The sequence below is a fragment of the Ranitomeya variabilis genome, chromosome 4, assembly GCF_051348905.1.
Source record: "Ranitomeya variabilis isolate aRanVar5 chromosome 4, aRanVar5.hap1, whole genome shotgun sequence".
In the NCBI taxonomy this organism is placed as follows: domain Eukaryota; kingdom Metazoa; phylum Chordata; class Amphibia; order Anura; family Dendrobatidae; genus Ranitomeya; species Ranitomeya variabilis.
This window is the reverse complement of record NC_135235.1, coordinates 401,385,230-401,404,338: the sequence shown is the minus strand read 5'-3', so window position 1 is coordinate 401,404,338 and position 19,109 is coordinate 401,385,230. Positions and strand designations below refer to the sequence as shown.

At 43.0% G+C, this 19,109-nt stretch overlaps 1 protein-coding gene across 5 annotated transcripts; it reads right to left on the bottom strand.

The window, feature by feature from the left end:
* Nucleotides 1-2,385: 2,385 nt before the first annotated feature.
* LOC143764918 (uncharacterized) lies at nt 2,386-12,368 on the bottom strand. 5 transcript variants are annotated; one of them, XM_077251031.1, is made up of 2 exons: nt 12,237-12,368; nt 2,386-3,816 (listed from the first exon to the last, which is right to left on the bottom strand). In XM_077251031.1, the coding sequence occupies exon 2, from the start codon at nt 3,690-3,692 to the stop codon at nt 2,571-2,573; it is 1,122 nt and encodes a 373-aa protein (XP_077107146.1). In that variant the 5' UTR covers nt 3,693-3,816; nt 12,237-12,368; the 3' UTR covers nt 2,386-2,570. The 5 variants fall into 5 exon arrangements, with proteins under 5 accessions (XP_077107146.1, XP_077107147.1, XP_077107149.1 ...); XM_077251032.1 differs by having other exon boundaries at nt 2,386-3,813; nt 12,237-12,361; XM_077251034.1 differs by lacking the exon at nt 12,237-12,368 and adding an exon at nt 12,112-12,133 and having other exon boundaries at nt 2,386-3,813.
* Between the last annotated feature and the right edge of the window lie 6,741 nt (nt 12,369-19,109).

Here is a 19,109-nt window from a genome sequence, read left to right as displayed (position 1 = left end):
CTTTTTTTTTTGATAAGTAGAGTTCAATTTAGAGGATAGTGTATGTGATGTGCATTCCTGACAAAGCACGATTAGCTACAATGACACACAACGATTAGGCCCATTACCTTAATCAATACATGCAGTCACATGGAGACACTAGTAATTACAGTGTGAGATCCTCACCTATCTTTTCCACGTCATCTTTATTCAGGCTTGTAAGTGGCTTTTGTAGAAAAATGGAAAATTGTGGTTAATTGCATTTACACCTGAACTTAGATGAATTAAAGTGATTGTGTTTAAATCACGTTTTTGTGTTAAATGTATTCCATTTTTTTTAAGATATAATTTTTATTAAAAAATCTTACAAATCTTTAATTGTTCACAGTGGCCACTGGGGCGTGTGCCGTGTAGAGAGGTGGTACCTGTCATTGTAATCCTGCCTTTGCTGATAAGGAAACTGTTGCTAAAAGGTCAGGAAGCCCGAGCCTAAAAAAGTCCCAGTGGCCATAGTGAAAAATGCAACATTACTAATTTTGTGAGGGTTTTTTTGTTTTGTTTTTTTAAAATAATAATTTTAAAGGGAACCTGTCACCCCGTTTTTTCTGTATGAGATAAAAATACTGTTAAATAGGGCCTGAGCTGTGCATTTCAATAGTGTATTTTGTGGACCCCGATTCCCCACCTATGCTGCCGAAATACGTTACCAAAGTAGTCGTTTTCGCCTGTCAATCAGGCTGGTCTGGTCAGATGGGCGTGGTGTCTTCCCCCAGATCTTGCTTAGTTTTCCGTTGTTGGCGTAGTGGTGTGCGCATGCCCAAGGTCCCGAATCCACTGCACAGGGGAGTGAAAAGAGCGCAATGTGCGCTATTTCATTGGTGATCGGTGGGGTGGCCATCTTCCTTTGGCCGCGCGTGCGCAGAAGCGGCGCTCTGCTGGCCGTGGCTTCAGGAAAATGGCCACGGGATGCCGCGCGTGCGCAGATGGAGATCGCGGTGGCCATTTTCCTGAAGCAGAGTTCGCATCTCGGCTTCAGGAAAATGGCCGCCGCGATCTCCATCTGCGCACACGCGGCATCCCGCGGACATTTTCCTGAAGCCGCGGCCAGCAGAGCGCCGCTTCTGCGCACGTGCGGCCAAAGGAAGATGGCCGCCCCCACCGATCACCAATGAAATAGCACACATCGGGCTCTTTCCACTCCCCTGTGCAGTGGATTCGGGACCTTGGGCATGCGCACACCACTACGCCACCAACGGAAAACTAAGCAAGATCTGGGAGAAGACACCACGCCCATCTGACCAGACCAGCCTGATTGACAGGCGAAAACGACTACTTTGGTAACGTATTTCGGCAGCATAGGTGGGGAATCGGGGTCCACAAAATACACTATTGTAATGCACAGCTCAGGCCCTATTTAACAGTATTTTTATCTCATATGGAAAAAACGGGGTGACAGGTTCCCTTTAATATGAAAAAAAAAATTTGAAAAAGACCCTAGACATGTTTGTTGTTTATGAACTCGTAATGACCTGGAGAATCTTAATGGCAGGTCAGTTTAAGCATTTAGTGAACATGGTAAAAAAAAACAAAAAAACACTGGGATTGCACTTTTTTGCAATTTCACCACACTTGGAATTTTTTCTTGTTTTCTAGTACACGATATGTTAAAACCAGTGGTGTTGTTCAAAAGTACAACTAGTCCCATGAAAAACAAACCCTCACATGGCCATTTTGACCAAAAAATAGAAAAGTTATGGCTCTGGGAAGAAGGGGAGCAAAAAATGAAAATGCAAAACCAAAAATACTTCTGGTCATTAAAAGGTTAACTGACAGTTATCTCTCGCGACTCCATCAAACACAAAACCAAACAAGTTTGGCCAAGTACTCCTTTATTTTCTATGAGAGAGCCAGTGTCAGACTTCTCCGACGTTAGCTTTTCTTGGGGGGCATCAAAAGTATTAGCCTTTGAGATTCAGCGGGCTGGGTTCTTCTTTCCTCTGTCAGGAACAGTTGGGAAGGCCCTATACACATTAGACTGTCATAAAAATCCCAATAGTGGCCAGTTAACCCAACTCTTATTTAATCACATTAGTCTAATGTGTACAGGCACTTCTAGGCTTGACTACACTCTTAAAACACCACTCCAGCGTTTTTTTTTGTTTTTCACCCCTGGAGTGGTGTTTTAAAAGTAAAGTCCTCACCCTCTGATGTAGTCACCATTTTTCAGAGCCGTACTGGTCAGACCGGAGCGGCACAAAGAACAGATGAAAATGCCAAAAGGTGAGTATCAGGGGATAGGGGACATAGATTTTAATAACCACTTCAGCTGTGAAATATATAAAAAACAATGAAGTGGTGCTTTATTAAAAAAAAAAAAAAACAACAAGAAAAAACAGGCAAGCAATGTCCAAATGCTTAAAAACATAATTTATCATTAAGAACGTTTATTTGTTTTATTCGAGGGAACATTCAAAGTAGGCCCATTATCTACCACACATCAATATTTATTACAGGATCACTGGTAAATAGTTCCTTTGTGTAAATGAAAGAAATGTGCTTCTCTAGAAATATTCTAAAAGAACAATCCACAATCAGAAAAAGCTAATGGCTGGTGTTGAGTGTAGTCTCTGATGGACCACCAGATTATGCTGAGTACTAAAACAGGCTCCACATTTAGAGCATGGAAATGGTTTTTCTCCAGTGTGAACTCTCTGGTGAGCCACATAATGCCCATGATGGATAAAGGACTTGTCACAGTAAGGACATGAAAACCTCTTCTCTTCTGCATGGATTCTTTGGTGAGCAACAAAGTGTCCATGATGAATGAAGGCCTTTCCACAGTGAGAACAAGAGAATCTCTTCTCCTCCATGTGAACCCTCTCATGGGCCACAAAATGTCCTTTATGGATGAAAGTTTTCTTACACAGAGGACAAATGTATGGGTTGTCAAGTTTGTGAGTCCTCAAATGCTTGTTTAGGCTACTTTTCATTCGGAAACTTTTACTGCATGTAAAGCAACAGAAGGGTCGCTCATCTGTGTGTATTCTCTGATGTGACGTGAAATAGGACCTTTGAGAAAAGCTTTTACCACAATCAGAGCAAGAGAATGGCTTTTCTCCAGTGTGAATTCTCTGATGGGCGATATAGTGGGTTCTGTGGGTAAAACCCTTCCCAGACTCGCAACATAAAAATGACTTCTGATGAGTGTCAATGTTTATCTCGTGTTCAAAATGTACTCTTTTCGTAACATGCGTAGATGGGTATTGTTGGCCATGATTTGTCATTGTATGAATGTAGCGATCTGTGAGGTTCTCTCCATCACTTAAAACAGGTTCTTCTTTAATATGCCAAAATTGATATTGCCTATGGTCTGTGGGTATAGACATACTTGGGTTTATGGACTGTCCTTCATTACAAGATATCAGTTCTTTCTTGATATTAATAGTGGAATGCTGTAAATGATCCATGAAGTCTGTGAGATTTATTTCATTACAAGAGATTGGTTCCTCTTTAATACGAGCATGAGCGTGAGTTACTTGATCTGTTAAGGTATCCTCAGTGTTTGAGAGATTTGTTCCACCATATAAGGCTGGTTCTACATTAATATGAACTGAAGTAGTTTTTGATTCTTTGGGAGTGGATGTGTCCTTCAGATTTATGCCATCTTGAAATTGAATCTCCCCAGTCATGTTGTCCATGACATTATTCATCATGTTTTGTATTCAGTTTAGACTATTGTTGTTCCACTATTGCTCATTTGTCTTTAATTTTCAGCTTTACTGACACAGGTATAGGTATGTCAATTCTCCACAGGACATTTCAAGAATCCAATAACTGCTGAAGGAAACACACAATGAGAACTTCATATTATTATAGATGACAATAAATAATTACAATTTTTATATTTCAAAGGACTTGAGTTGTATTAATCTCATTTAATAGTGTATATTTTTAACTTGTCCCTAGAATTAGTTGTAAAATTACATTATCATCAGAGATTAATGCATCATGTACTATTGCATTCACAGAAAAAGAAAAAATGTCCTTGGGGATATACTTTATAACAAATTCATAGAAAGAAAGCGCCACTGCTTAATGAATAAAAATTACCTTTTAATAATTTAATTTAAAATAAAATCATGATTAGTGCACTACACAAACCATCACCATAACAACAACATCCAATAGAAAAGGCCAGGGTGGTGCCTAACTCTACACTTCACTGTATGCACCCTACCTGTTAGTGGAGGTTGGCACCGTATTACCTGCGCAGATGGCACCCCCGCTCACCGTCGGCTATCCCTTCTACCCCTATCGGGCCCTTATAGGATGGGATAAGTGTTTTTCATGCATACAGTGTGCCGACTGTCATAATTTCAGTCTTGATCCACATAAATATAGTGGCAAGGTAGGGCTGTCCCTATCCTGTCCCTGCCTGTCAGCGGAGGTTGGCACCCTATTATAACTAGCGCGAATGGCGCCCCGCTCCTCGCATCATGTACTATTGGTAACGACTGACCTCCTTACCATGACACAGTCTTGATTTTCACAGCCCTAGCCTTTTTTTCTAGCCATTTTTAATAGTTTAGCCATAACCTTCTCTATCAGATGAGATGAATAGATAGAGAAGGGGGTTGGCTTAGCTCTTGAAATAAATCTGACTGCCAGCCCTTTTCTCATACAGCACAGGTCAAGCGCCTACACAGGAAGCTCCTAATGCAAGTATATTAGTAAACTGTATATATTTAGATTTTAAACACCAAAACATATATTTTTTTTAGTGGACATCTTCCTGAAGCATGAACTGTACTTGACATATCTTTTTTTTAGAAGGAAAATAAGTTTGGGAACAAAAGAAATGGCTTAAAAATAATAAATTTTACTTATAGCTGGAGTAAAAATATTCAAGGTTCTTATGAAAACTATGCATGCAATTTAAAAAAATAAAACTATACCTCCAGCTATGAGTGTCATCTTCTAAATCAATTATCTTTACAACATGTCTATGTTGTTTCTTTGTGCAACACTCATTGTAGCCACATGAATAATTCGTCAACGCGTTTCGAAGCATACCTGCTTCATCAGGACAAACCACACAAGTAATAGTACAGATCTCACCCTGTGAGTTGTTCTATTACTTCTGTGGTTTGTCCTGATGAACAAGCACACGTGCTTTGAAACACGTTGACGGACAAATAAATAATCGCATTTATGCCTTCATGCTTTTTCTACTGCATCTTTTACTATTAGCAGCGCAGGTTTATCTCCACTTTTTCTAATTGCACATGGTATCTCCATCTGTGTATCTGCAGCAGCCAATTTCTTCAGTGATTACAGGGGTTGTGTCTTTCATATCCCTTGAAGGTGAGCATATTCTTTGCTTTACTTCTCATTTTTAACTAGGATAAGACCCTATTGCACTCATTATCTTTCCAGTTTTTCATCATATTCGGACGTCTGTGTTTTAGGCAGCCCCCAAATCTAAGAAGCAACATTGTCAGAAGCTCAATGTCCTCTCCAACAGCTACAGGAACCTTTCCTTGCCACCAGAAAAAATGTAAAATCTGTCTATTTATAATGACCATGGAAAAGAAAAAGGTCTCCAACGCACATCAAGACTACAAGATCCCAGGTACTTTCAGCTGCTTCACATCTAATGTAGTGTGCTTAATTATATGCACCAAATGTCCAGCTTGGAGTCTGTATGTGGGGGAGATGGGGCAAAAGCTTAGAACAAGGATGATTTCTCATAGCCACACAATTAAAGAAAAAAGAACAAATCTGTGGCCAAATCTTTGTGTCCCCTGATCATAGAATCGTGGACATGAAATTGCTGATATTGAAAGGTAACTTCACATCCCAGAGAGACAGAGGAGTCTGTGAGTACAAACTCATGACAACCTTTGACATACTCGGAGCAGGAATGAATGTGTCTCATGAATTTATGTCTTTTTACATCAGTTAAGGAATGTGATCCACAGACCTGTGGGGGCATCACAACCCAGAACCAGACCCCAATCAGAGGACAATAAAAATGTCATACTCTTTATCTATGAAAAGCTCCAATATTTACTGCCACAACCCTACATTGATAGTTCTTCACATCACATTTCTTATATACCGTACTTCATTGTTCCTTTGACCTGTTGTGAAATGATGATTGATGAAGGGACTTGAGTAGTCTCGAAAGTTGCTATTTGTTATTATCTTTTTAGTTAGCCAATAAAAGGTATTAACCACTGAGGACTCCTTGAGAAATAATACAAGAAAAGTTTTTCTACCTCAATATGTTTTTCTACAACTATATAGGGGTTGGCGGTAACTTATTCACCACATGTTACTAATGATCAACTAACCTAAAATTAAAAATAAATGGATAAAATATTTGTATATACAGTGCCTTGCGAAAGTATTCGGCCCCCTGGAACTTTTCAACCTTTTCCCACATATCATGCTTCAAACATAAAGATACCAAATGTAAATTTTTGGTGAAGAATCAACAACAAGTGGAACACAATTGTGATGTTGAAGGAAATTTATTGGTTATTTTAAATTTTTGTGGAAATTCAAAAACTGAAAAGTGGGGAGTGCAATATTATTCGGCCCCTTTACTTTCAGTGCCGCAAACTCACTCCAGAAGTTCATTGTGGATCTCTGAATGATCCAACATTGTCCTAAATGCCTAATGATGATAAATATAATCCACCTGTGTAATCACGTCTCCGTATAAATGCACCTGCTCTGTGATAGTCTCAGGGGTCTGTTTGAATCACAGAGAGCATCATGAAGATCAAGGAACACAACAGGCAGGTCCGTGATACTGTTGTGAAGAAGTTTAAAGCCAGATTTGGATACAAAATGATTTCCAAAACATAAGGGTATGTTTCCACGTTCAGGATTGCATCAGGATTTGGTCAGGATTTTTCATCAGTATTTGTAAGCCAAAACCAGGAGTGGACAATTAGAGGAAAAGTATAATAGAAACATATGCTCCACTTTTGCATTTATCACCCACTCCTGGTTTTGGCTTACAAATACTGATGAAAAATCCTGACCAAATCCTGATGCAATCCTGAACGTGGACACATACCCTTAAACATCCCAAGGAGCACTGTGCAAGCGATCATATTGAAATGGAAGGAGTATCATACCACTGCAAATCTACCAAGACCCGGCCGTCCCTCTAAACTTTCATCTCAAACACAGAGAAGACTGATCAGAGATGCAGCCAAGAGGCCCATGATCACTCTGGATGAACTGCAGAGATCTATAGCTGAGGTGGGACAGTCTGTCCATAGGACAACAATCAGTCGTACACTGCACAAATCTGGCCTTTATGGAAGAGTGGCAAGAAGAAAGCCATTTCTCAAAGATATCCATAAAAAGTGTTGTTTAAAGTTTGCAACAAGCCACCTGGGAGACACACCAAACATGTGGAAGAAGGTGCTCTGGTCAGATGAAACCAAAATCGAACTTTTTGGCAACAATGCCAAACGATATGTTTGGCGTAAAGGCATCACAGATCATCACCCTGAACACACCATCCCCACTGTCAAACATAGTGGAGGCAGCATCATGATTTGGGCCTGCTTTTCTTCAGCAGGGACAGGGAAGATGGTTAAAATTGATGGGAAGATGGATGGAGCCAAATACAGGACCATTCTTGAAGAAAACCTGTTGGTGTCTGCAAAAGACCTGAGACTGGGACGGAGATTTGTCTTTCAACAAGACAATGATCCCAAACATAAAGCAAAGTCTACAATGGAATGGTTCACAAATAAACGTATCCAGGTGTTAGAATGGCCAAGTCAAAGTCCAGACCTCAATCCAATCGAGAATCTGTGGAAAGAGCTGAAAACTGCTGTTCACAAACGATCTCCATCAAGCCTCACTGAGCTCGAGCTGTTTGCCAAGGAAGAATGGGCAAGAATTTCAGTCTCTCGATGTACAAAACTGATAGAGACATACCCTAAGTGACTTGCAGCTGTAATCGCAGCAAAAGGTGGTGCAGCAAAGTATTAAGTTAAAGGGCCGAATAATATTGCACGCCCCCCACTTTTCAGTTTTTGAATTTCCACAAAAATTTAAAATAACCAATAAATTTCGTTCAACTTCACAATTGTGCTCCACTTGTTGATATTACATATATATATATATATATATATATATATATATATATATATATATATATATATATATATATATATATATATATAGGTAAATAAAAAACAGGTCCATATGTACATGAAATACATAGTAAAACCGCTGTCACAAAGTTTTTGCTTTAAGAGTTCTATTTAAAACACCTAATATCTGATTTTCTTTTTCATTTATTCATTTTCTACCTAGTGTTTTCAATAGTTTCATTTAATCCATCCAGTGCAAGAGTGGATTACTTATCCCCTTCACTCCCCAGCCTATTTTCACCTTCCTGACCAGGCCAAATTTTACAATTCAGTGTCAGTTTATGAGGTAATAGCTCTGGAACGCTTCAACGGATCCCAGTGATTCTGAGAAAGTTTTTTACATAACACATTGCACCTCATGTTAGAGGTAAATTTAGGCCGATATTTTTTGCATTTATTCGTCAAAATATCGTAATTTGGGAGAAAATTTAGAACATTTCTGGATTTTCAAAATTTTATTTTTATGCTCTTAAACGAGATAGTTCAATCACATAAAATAGTTAAAAAAATAACATTTACCATATGTCTGCTTTACATCAGCATCATTTTTAAACATTTTTTTTGCTCGGACGTTAGAAGGGTTAATAGGTTGTCAGCACTTTCTCAATTTTCCAACAAATTTACTAAATTAATTTTTGCAGGTACCAAATCACATTTGAGTGACTTGGGGGGGGGGGGGGGGGGCTATATGACAGAAAGTACTCCAAATGACACCATTTTAAAAACTGTAACCCTCAAAGTGCTGAAAACCACATTTAATAAGTTTATTAACCCTGGATTTGGATTTTCAAAAGGGTAACAGGAGAAAATGCAATTTGTTGTGCAATTTCTCCTGACTGCACCAATACCCCATATTGGGGAAAAAACACTTTTTGGGCACACAGCAGGGCTCAGAAGCATTAAACGTTTGGAGTGCAACATTGGCTGGAATAGAAAGCAGACGTCATGTCACATTTGCAGAGCCCAAGATGGCCTAAATAGTGGAAAACCCCTATAGGTGACCCCATTTTGGAAACTATACCCCTCAAGGAATTTATCTAGCGGGGTGGTGAGCACCTTGAACCTACCGCATGAAGGTAGTGCAAAGGGAGGGGGAGAAAAAAATGCACAGGGGATAAAAAAAGTCCTATGCCAAAAGCGAGCACAGACACTGATCAGTGAAGTCCGTCACTAATCAGCAGCTCGGCGGCTGCAGGATGCATGCATGGGGAAAAATGCCAAATATCAACTAATCAAGTTCTGATCAGTGCTCGGCGGCAGGAGGGGGGTTTAGGGAAGGGGACAGGGAGAGGGATTGGGGTGGATTAGAAAAGAAGCAGGGCACAGGAACAGATTAGGAATGTCTTACTTCTTCTTTTCTTCAGTCAGCAGCAGAAGTGGTGGCACAGGCTAAACAGTCTGTGGCATCACAAGGCCCAGCAGATCGGCAGCAGAACAACATAGTGACCGCTTTGCACATGTCTTATAATCCGGAATGAGGTGGTGCAGAGTGGTCACTAAGAGGTCAGAGTGCCTTCCTGCTCACTGATTGGCGAGATTGGATATCATCGTCCGATTGTACCAATCAGCACTGACGCTGCTGTTCCCTAGCACAAGCCTATGATCAGTGCTGTTATAGCACCAATCATAGCTGGACATCAATGTGGCAGGCAATTTAATTTGCTGAAACACTGAAATCGCTGTGATTGGCTGTTCAATTCCGATCAGCCAATCACACTGATTGTAGTTGTGGGGAGTGGCGAAACCCCCTGGTGGCGACAAGACCCTATGCACTGCCCTCAGAAACAGAAGGCACCTTAATGCGATCATCGTGCCTTCAGTCACAGTGGCCGCATGATCGCCATGACGTAACTGTACGTCATGGGTAGGGAACTCCTTCCCTACCATGACGTATAGGTACATCAAAGGTAGTGAAGGGGTTAAATATCCAATAGGATTCCAGATTAATTTATTAAATCTATTTGGAATATAATCAAGAATTTGTTCAAGTATAGTTAAACGTAAATTCATAGAATTATTATATCTTTGGTCTAATAAAAAAAAATGCTTTGATAAACTATGATTAATAAAACCATTCTTAATGTTATACCTATGATTATTAATTCTGCACCTGATGGATTATATTTTTCTCACTACATACTGGAGATTGCAATTACATTCCAGCAAAAAGATGACAAATGATTAGTGATGAGCGAATATACTTGTTACTCGAGATTTCTTGAGCACGCTCGGGGATCCTCCGAGTACTTTTTAGTGCTCGGAGATTTAGTTTTTCTTGCCGCAGCGGAATGATTTACTTCTGTTAGCCAGCATAAGTACATGTGGGGATTCCCTAGCAACCAGGCAACCCCCACATGTACTTATGCTGGCTAACAGATGTAAATCATCCAGCTGCGGCAATAAAAACTACATCTAAGAGCACTAGGGCTATGTGCACACGTTCAGGATTTCTTGCAGAAATTTCCTGAGCAAAACAGGACATTTTCTGCAAGAAATCCGCATGCGTTTTTCTCGCGTTTTTTTTGCTGATTTTTCTGGAGGTTCCCAATGCAATAATATAGTGGGAAATCCACAAAAAATCTGCAAAATGAATGAACATGCTGAGTTTTTTACCGCAATGCGTTTTTTTTCCGTGAAAAAAACGCATCATGTACACAAAAATTGCGCAATGCATTCTAAACAATGGGATGCATAATGTATGTGTTTGCGAAAAACACAAAAAAAAAGCAAAAAATCTGCAACGTGTGCACACAGCCTAAAAAATACTCGGAGGACACCCGAGCGTGCTCGGGAAATCTCGAGTAACGAGTATATTCGCTCATCACTACAAATGATGTTCTGCAATTAAAAAACTGTGACCATGGACTGAACGGCTGCACAATTTTCAGAAATGACTTAATCGCGAACCCTATTGGATATATAAGTTATCTATTCTTGAAACGCGTTGCATGAACCATGAGTAAGACTTATCCTTAAGATTTGTGATACTTTGGCTCTCCTTCTCTCCCAAAACTGAAAGAAAGGAATGGGAACTACGCAGTGTGTCACATAAAGATTATTTTTATGCTAAACCACACTAGGTTCACGTAGTTTTGTGTGCCCCCTTGTAAACTGTGCTTCTAGTGAAGCCTCGTAGTGGTCCCAACACACTATGATCTAGTTTTATTATCCGCAGACAGTATGCCGCCTCCATGATTCCTCTCCACATCGTATGATGACCCAAACACATAGTATAATGTCCCCTATGCACATATAGTAGTATGATGCCCCCTTGGTGCATTTCCCCACACACAGTATAATTCCCCGCAGTTTACTCCCCACATAATGATGCCCCCAGAATGCACCCCCAAACAGTATGATTCTGCTACCGTCTAATGACCAGGCAGTGTAATGCCCCCACCAACTCAGCATGGTGCCCCTCTACCTCGCTCCAATCAGAATAGTGTACAGACTAAAAAAGAGAAAAACAATGACCTAGACGCGTTCCCACTACCAACGTTACAGATCTTCTGGTCTGCTTCAGTCTGTGCTGTGTGTGGCTCGGTGCAGCAGGAGCCATCTAGTGCCCTCATCACACTTGTTGCTGCCCAAACTTCAGAGGGCAAAGGTTAAATGGCGGAGCAAGCGGTGACCTGCTCCAAAGGTGTGTTCAACAGTGTTTGAGCCCTGAGGATGCGGACATATTTAAAATCTGGACATGCTGCCATTTTCCCTGGACAGCTTCCCAAATCCAGGAACCTCCCCCGTTGGATCCGGGACAGTATGGCGGTTTGCCGACCTGTCATATTTGCATCCTCACAATCTATAGCCACCATTCCTGTACGTCTTAGCTCTGTTCTGCGATGTCTGCCCCGATTATATATTTACGGACCATATCTGCACCTGCTATATAGCGTATGAAACCATCTGTCTCCATACTGTATGCCTGTATCTGTTATGTCCGTACCATGTCTGAATCCATGTCCTTTCTGCTATTACCGCCATGCACTGAGTATATAGCAAACACCATAATATATTATTAGTCCTAGCAGTCCCCAGCAGTAACACAGGCTGCTACATCTTGGCACTCACCTCCCAGGAAGGCCATTTCTTGTAAATGCCGCCCCTCCAACAACAACTTCCAGTCTGATCCCGTCACTTCCCTGTTTGCGTTTCAGCCGGCAGACAATGCGTTCCAAGTCCCTTCTGGATCCTGAAGGTCTGTTGAACGTCAAAGGCTGCGTACTGCTGCCATCTAGTGTGCAGATCTTGGAACTACAGCTTGTCAAGAAATACGTTTGCCACCACCCTGGCGTCAAACATTTTCCCATATTATCAGGATGCATCCAGGTCGGCAGTCTGGAAGCAATAGTCCAGGCAGCGCTGCGTTCTGTTTTCTTAGTTTACCATGCTGTGAGAGAAGCTTCTCCGCCACTTCCTATAGATTGAGTCTGATAAGGATTGATATGCCTCTTAGTACGTTCCTAAATCTTCACTCACTGCAAACAGCGGCAACCAGCAGCGCCAATTACTCATGGATGTGTAGGTATAGAGGATGTAGTGTAGCCAGTCCGCTTCATGTAGAACTCATCTTCTACGGGCCTGCGGAAGAAGTAAATGAACCACTAAAAGCCGTGAACAAGTTGCCTCTTCAATTTACGAGTTCATACTGAGGAGGTACGCAGCATATCTGCTGATTAATGGGGTTTTCTACAGGTAACGTGACAAAACACGTAGGGTCCACCTATAGTACAACTTAAACAGGTTGTTCCATGAACAAAGTACATTTTAATGAATAGATCTTGAATTAATACTCTAAACAACTGGATGTATTAATATAATGTTTCTGTGCTGAGATAATCTTATAAATGTGCCCCTGCGGTGTACTGTGTGATGGCCATGTCTGACCGTACAGGGACATGGTCTGATCATATCACATCTCCTGAACACAGGGGATGGAAAATAATATACAGACAGGACAGCAGAGCATCACAGCTGATTCTTTCTCTGGGGTAAAGCCAGATGTGTATCTAGGTTTTCTGGCACTTGGGGCAAGAAGTTGGGTGCCCCCTCACCCCTCTCCAATCATATATGCGATTTGTACACTTAGTCACGTGACCGTATGAAAATGGCATATGAGTGAAGCGGCTAAGTGATGACTGCTTGAACCTGAATCCTGACAGTGAGGATATTACACACTGTTAGGATTGGCTGCAGGGCTTCATTTTATAATTAAAGGGTGCATCCAGGTTTGAGATGAAAGTCTGCAGTCACTATAGTTGGCTGCAGGCTTCTGAATTCTCTCAGCACATGCACTGCACACTTTTAGGATTCTCCCTTGCACAAGTATGTGATTTGTATACTTCCTGGCCACATTTTGACTAGACGTGCCAGGCCTAGCTCAATTCATTTTCACTGAGCGAGGCCACGTGTGTCTAGTCAGCAAGTGACCAGATGTCCAGACCCTATGATGAGTTTTCTCATCCACAGCCATCTCTGCAGACTTCCATCTTCTCCGGTCTTGTGCAGCACATCCCTACACGACACCCTTAAAGATAGAAGTGTCATTATAATGCTCCTAAATAAAAATATCTGCCCTACGCTGAGCGCCTGAATAAATAACTGCCCCTCACTTTATTCCCCGCAAAAAATATTACCCCCACACCTTCCCTCTTATGGTACATGCTATCCACAGTGTCCACTACTTTCCACACTGGGTCTTCTCTTCATACTGTCCTCATGCTGGGTCCCCCCTGTAGGGCCAAGTCTCTATACTATGCCCCCTCACCACATTCACACTCCTTTGTATACTATTCCCACTTAGCTATGCCCTTACACTGTTCTCTCATGCTACCCCCCACACTACTGAGTCTCTATTCTGTGCCCACTCACACTTTCCTTCCCCCATACTATCTTCTCGTATTATTCCCATCAATAGTCTCCTCTAATGTTCCCCCTCCCTCCTCATACATTTACCCTCTCATTTTCCATACTGCCTCCTCACACATCCCTCTGACTCCCCATACTGTACGCACCCATCCCATAACCCTGTGCCCGCATTCATTTTCCCCTCATTCCTCATACTGTGTCCGCACCCATTCCGCCACTCGCCATACTGTGTCTGCACCCATCCCCCATACATGTCCCCATCTCACCCCTTCCTCCTATTGTCTTCAAATCTGTCCTGCTCCCCATATTGTCTGCACCTATCCCTTCGTTTGCTCCCCAAACTTTCATCCTTAAACCATCCTCCCGTTACACTAAATCTCCCCAGACCCATTACATTAAATACTCCCCACACAGTAAATACACACACAATAAATCCCCCCAAACAGTAAATACACCCCGACACACAGTAAATACCTCCCCCACACAGTAAATACACATACAATAAATCCCCCCCAAACAGTAAATACACCCCTACACACAGTAAATACCTCCTCCACACAGTAAATATCCCCACACAGTAAATACCCACACACACACAGTAAATACCCCCCAGGCAGTAAATAACCCTCAGCCCCATTACAGTAAATTTCTCCAGATCTTTGGTGCCTTCTGCTCCACTAACGTTGAGTGCTTACCACCAATGATCTCTGTGCCGGCGAGTGACGTCAGCAGCATGATCACATGACCTGATCACGCTGCTGACGTCGCTCTGACTCGGCGGTCAGAGCTTCAATTGTACTCGCGTCCAAGAGACGCGAATACAATTTTTCACTGGGAGCGGAGGCGCTGCAGCTTCTTGGAGGCGGCTGTCAGTTTGACAGCTGGCTCAGAGAAATGCTGACTCCCAGTCCAGGGGCCACCAGAATGCAGCCGCAGGGGGAGACACTTCGGGCAGCCACATTAGGCGGCCTGATTGTGCCCCCTGGCGGGCTGCACTCAGGGCACATGCCCCAGTTGCCCCCCCCCCCCCCCCCCCGACACGCCTCTGGATAAAACATTTCCCTGCCTGTTTTAAACAAGGTTTTACTTCAAAGAATTAATCATCTGTGGTCCCATGCTGTCCTGCCTGTATACTTTTTTGGATCTTCCCCTGCCCTGGAGCCGTGGTATTATCAAACCATGTTCCAGCAAGGTCAGACACAGCCATTACACAGTACATAGAAGGGGCACATTTATAAGATTATCTCAGCACAGGAACATTTTTTAACACATGCTATTGTGGAAATATTTTTTATTCCAAGATCTCTTAATCAAAATGTGCTTTGTTCGTGAGACAAGCCCTTTAAGTAGGGTGTGGTTCTGACCCATTGGCCACAGCATGGAGATAATTACACATGCTGGATTGCTGCACAACACGTACACCAATTAGCCTGGGTGAGTAAAATAACAGGTCTTAGACAGACTAATCCTTGGTTGGAAAGCATCTGGTGACTAAGGTCAGAAGTAGCTGGAGCAGAGCCAGGTAGAGTGGTCAATAGCAACTGCGACATGAAAAGAGATCAGCTCTAGCTGTGCAATTGAGAGGAGCCAGAGGCGTAGTTAGGGGTTCAACTAAAGGGGATGTGGAGAAACATCTGAGTGTGCCCCTAACCAGGTATCGATGATTACTACTATGGTGGTGCACCCTAATTGTGGGTATAGAAGAACCTCAGCAGATGACCATGCAGTTACTGAAAATAAATTTCTACACAAAGGCCAACACTGATATTACTGCCATATGGTGACCATATAGTGGTAGATAATAATTCTGCAGAACATATCAGTGATCACAGTACAGTTACAGATGGTGGCTTACAGCTCATATTCTTTCTGATGGAGTCATTCACTTTTCCATCTGGCTCAGACCGACATGACAACTTCTTCCATCCATGACTCGTCTGCAGAGAATACAACAAAGACACATTTCACTTCTCATATTTCCTGCACTGGCTCCATCCATTGTCAGTTTGCACAAACTCCTCATCCTGCTGACACCCCTATACTCAGCCGCTGCTACCTATTACTGCAGCTGCTGTTTGGCAAAACAGCATTACTCTTAGTGCCCATCATAATAATGCCCACCACTGTGCCCCCGAGATGATAAAAAATTTTCATAGAAAATATTAATGGCTTGTGCAAGTGCCCTAGAAAGTAATATTGCCCCATGTCTACCTTTGACAGTCACAATACTCTGAGTAACGCTATAGCAAAATGTTTCTTAATTGCTGTAAGATAACGCTTACTGCATGTCTTGGGGGTCACTCGCTTAACATAAACCGCAACCTCAGGAACTTGGTAGTGTGCGACAGCCTGAAAACCGTCTGTACACATTCAGCTTGAAAGTGGAACCACAGTCCCTCACTGACCCCGGTCAGCATAACACGGATTACAGTCCGTTACCTGTTGGCGACCATCACACAGGTTCCCGGATGCCTTTTATCCTCAGTGGTATCCCATAGAGTAAACATAGTCTCTCTCTCTCTGACCCCGGTCAGTATAACACAGATCCCTTTCCGTTACCTGTTGGTGCCGGCCACACAGGTTCCCGGATACCTCTTATCTTCAGAGGTATCCCACAGAGTTCTCTCACTGACCCCGGATAGTATCACTCACGGTTATCAGACCGTCCACTCCAGAGGTATCTCACAGGCCTCCTTGCTCTAGCTCAGACTAGCCAGCACTCGCTCCCATGTGCCAAACACACCTCCACTACATAGGTGTAACCACACCCAGGTGCCTATTACATGGTGATTACATTGCATTACATATTACATGGTCAGGTGATCGTGACATCACCACAGGTCCTTAAACACACAATCACATATAGGCTTTATCTTGGGTATTCAGACATCCCTTTGAGTGGGTTTGTAGGTGACTGGACCCACCCATCTCTCCAATCACCTGTAAGCCTTACCAATGTAAAACAAATCCCCCAGCAGTAGATCTGCTGAGCAAAACATGCCCAGGCTTCCATCACAGGGCCACCCACCTCTGCGATACATACCGCCCATTAATCACATGACCAGTCGCTATGCCACATATTCCCCCCCCTGGCACTTTCTATTACCCAACCAGAGACCCTTCTCGGTCGTCTCTGCCAGTCAAACCATCTGTCAAAGTCCGGCCCTGCTACTGAATCCTTTTGTAGATACCCATCCTCCGTCACATCCTTTAATAGAGATGACCCCTTGTCAGACTACCCGTACTCCTGGCGGTCAATCCGGCATCGCAATTCCCTTGCACCCATACCATCTGTCTGGTCTGACTCTTTTTCAACACGTCCGTTACAGGGTCTCCCGCCTAGGTCACTCAGCCCTGAGATAACTGAGGCGTCACTACTTCTACCTCTTCCGTCAGGCCATCTTCTATTATGTCTTTGCTGGCTATTTCTCCCATGGTCATTAATTGCCCGAAGAGCAGTTCTTCCATTTGTCTCTATGTCCTCCAATCTTTAGCGAACCTCTTCGCCTCTCTATACCGTGAGTTGAAGATGGCGGCCATCTTCTTTCCATTTCCTGCAGCTCTCTGTTGATCTGCTACCTCTCACATCTTAGCTGCTCGACTTCTTTTAGGTACGCCACGCGATACCCCAGGAGCATCTGGATATTCCCAAGACTCTCCATGGATCCGACAATGAGGAATGGAACCACCCCATCTTCACCCACGACCTGGGCTTCGTCATCAGCTGGAATGCTCACTCTCATCACACCGGACCTATTCACTATCTCCTACATCACCTTCCCAAATCTTCCGATGACTTTCCTCACCAGACCTCTGGGCACTTGAATGATGTCTTCTACAATACCCAACCGACTTTGAGCTTTCCTCGCAAGCTCCAGACGTCGAGCAGCTTCGTTATTTCTCAGCAAGATCATCTGCTTGGTGTGGAGGCATTGTAGGTGCATGTCCCTCAGGATAGCCACCCACTTTACTGTTATTCCTTAGATGACAGTATGACCAACTGCTGCATCTCTGGGGCCCAGTACACACTACAAGCTTCTATTGCCTTTCTAAAGGCCTCATGCACCTCCTTACTGGCACAAACTACTCACATGTATTCGGGTACCTCTATTACGCACTTGAAAACCGAAGTCTCACCTTCTTGGCCATATTGTTGGACCTCCTCGTCCTTAGCATCAGCGCAGTTTTCCAAGACCTTGATGTCCTTTGTTCGGCCATCTGTGTGGCACTTACCCTGCTGGATTTCTTCCTCTGTGGAGGCCCCTTCTTTCGTCAGCCTCTTCAGTTCACTCTCCTTCATAGCGATCAGATCAGAAGAGCGCAACAGTTCGATTTCCTGGTCATCCGTGGATTTCTGAAGTTGGGGATTGGTCTCCTTTATTTTGAGGTCCCGGAGAACTTTATCTTGCTCCTCTACCAGGCAGCGACGCTCATCCTCTCTCTGGAGAAGCTCCTGCTGATGCTTCTCTTTGGCCTTTCTGAGCACCTCCGTATCTTTCAATAAGACCTTGTTCAAGGTTTGGCACGCTGACAAGTGACCTTTGAGCTCAGAGACTTCCTTCTACAGCTCATCCACTCTGTGCTCAACCGCTTGTCTCAGGACCCTTTCTCGTTCGACTATTTTTTTAAGCAGCTCTATGTTGTGGTCCTGCTCTCTTTTGGCCAGCACATGTTGCACCATCAGTTCTTTTATTAGATTTTCAAATGGTCTCTCTTGTCCACCCATACTCTGCCTCTTGAGAGTTCCACCTGTTTCTGCATCCGCCTCTATTGTCTCTGCGGGGCTCTCTGTCTGTTCACTCTTAGGTACCTCTCGACTCTTGGTAACTTCAGAGATCTCCATCTCTTCAGCATCAGGTACTCTGGAGCCTTCTTCATACTGAGCCACTTCACCCTTTCCAGGCATTGCAGATGTGGGTCTACTACAGGTCTGTTTTAATTCCAGCCCTACCTCTGTGCTGGGATTTGTCAAAGATAAAGTGACCTCCTTATCAAGGACAGTAACCTGATCTGTACCTGACCCTAACTCTTCCTCATCATCTCTCTTCTCAGAGGCTGTAGTCTGTCCCGCCTTTC

What these genes read in the sequence shown, in the direction of transcription:
- LOC143764918 (XM_077251031.1), bottom strand. Translation starts at nt 3,692, where the DNA reads ATGATGAATAATGTCATGGACAACATGACTGGGGAGATTCAATTTCAA.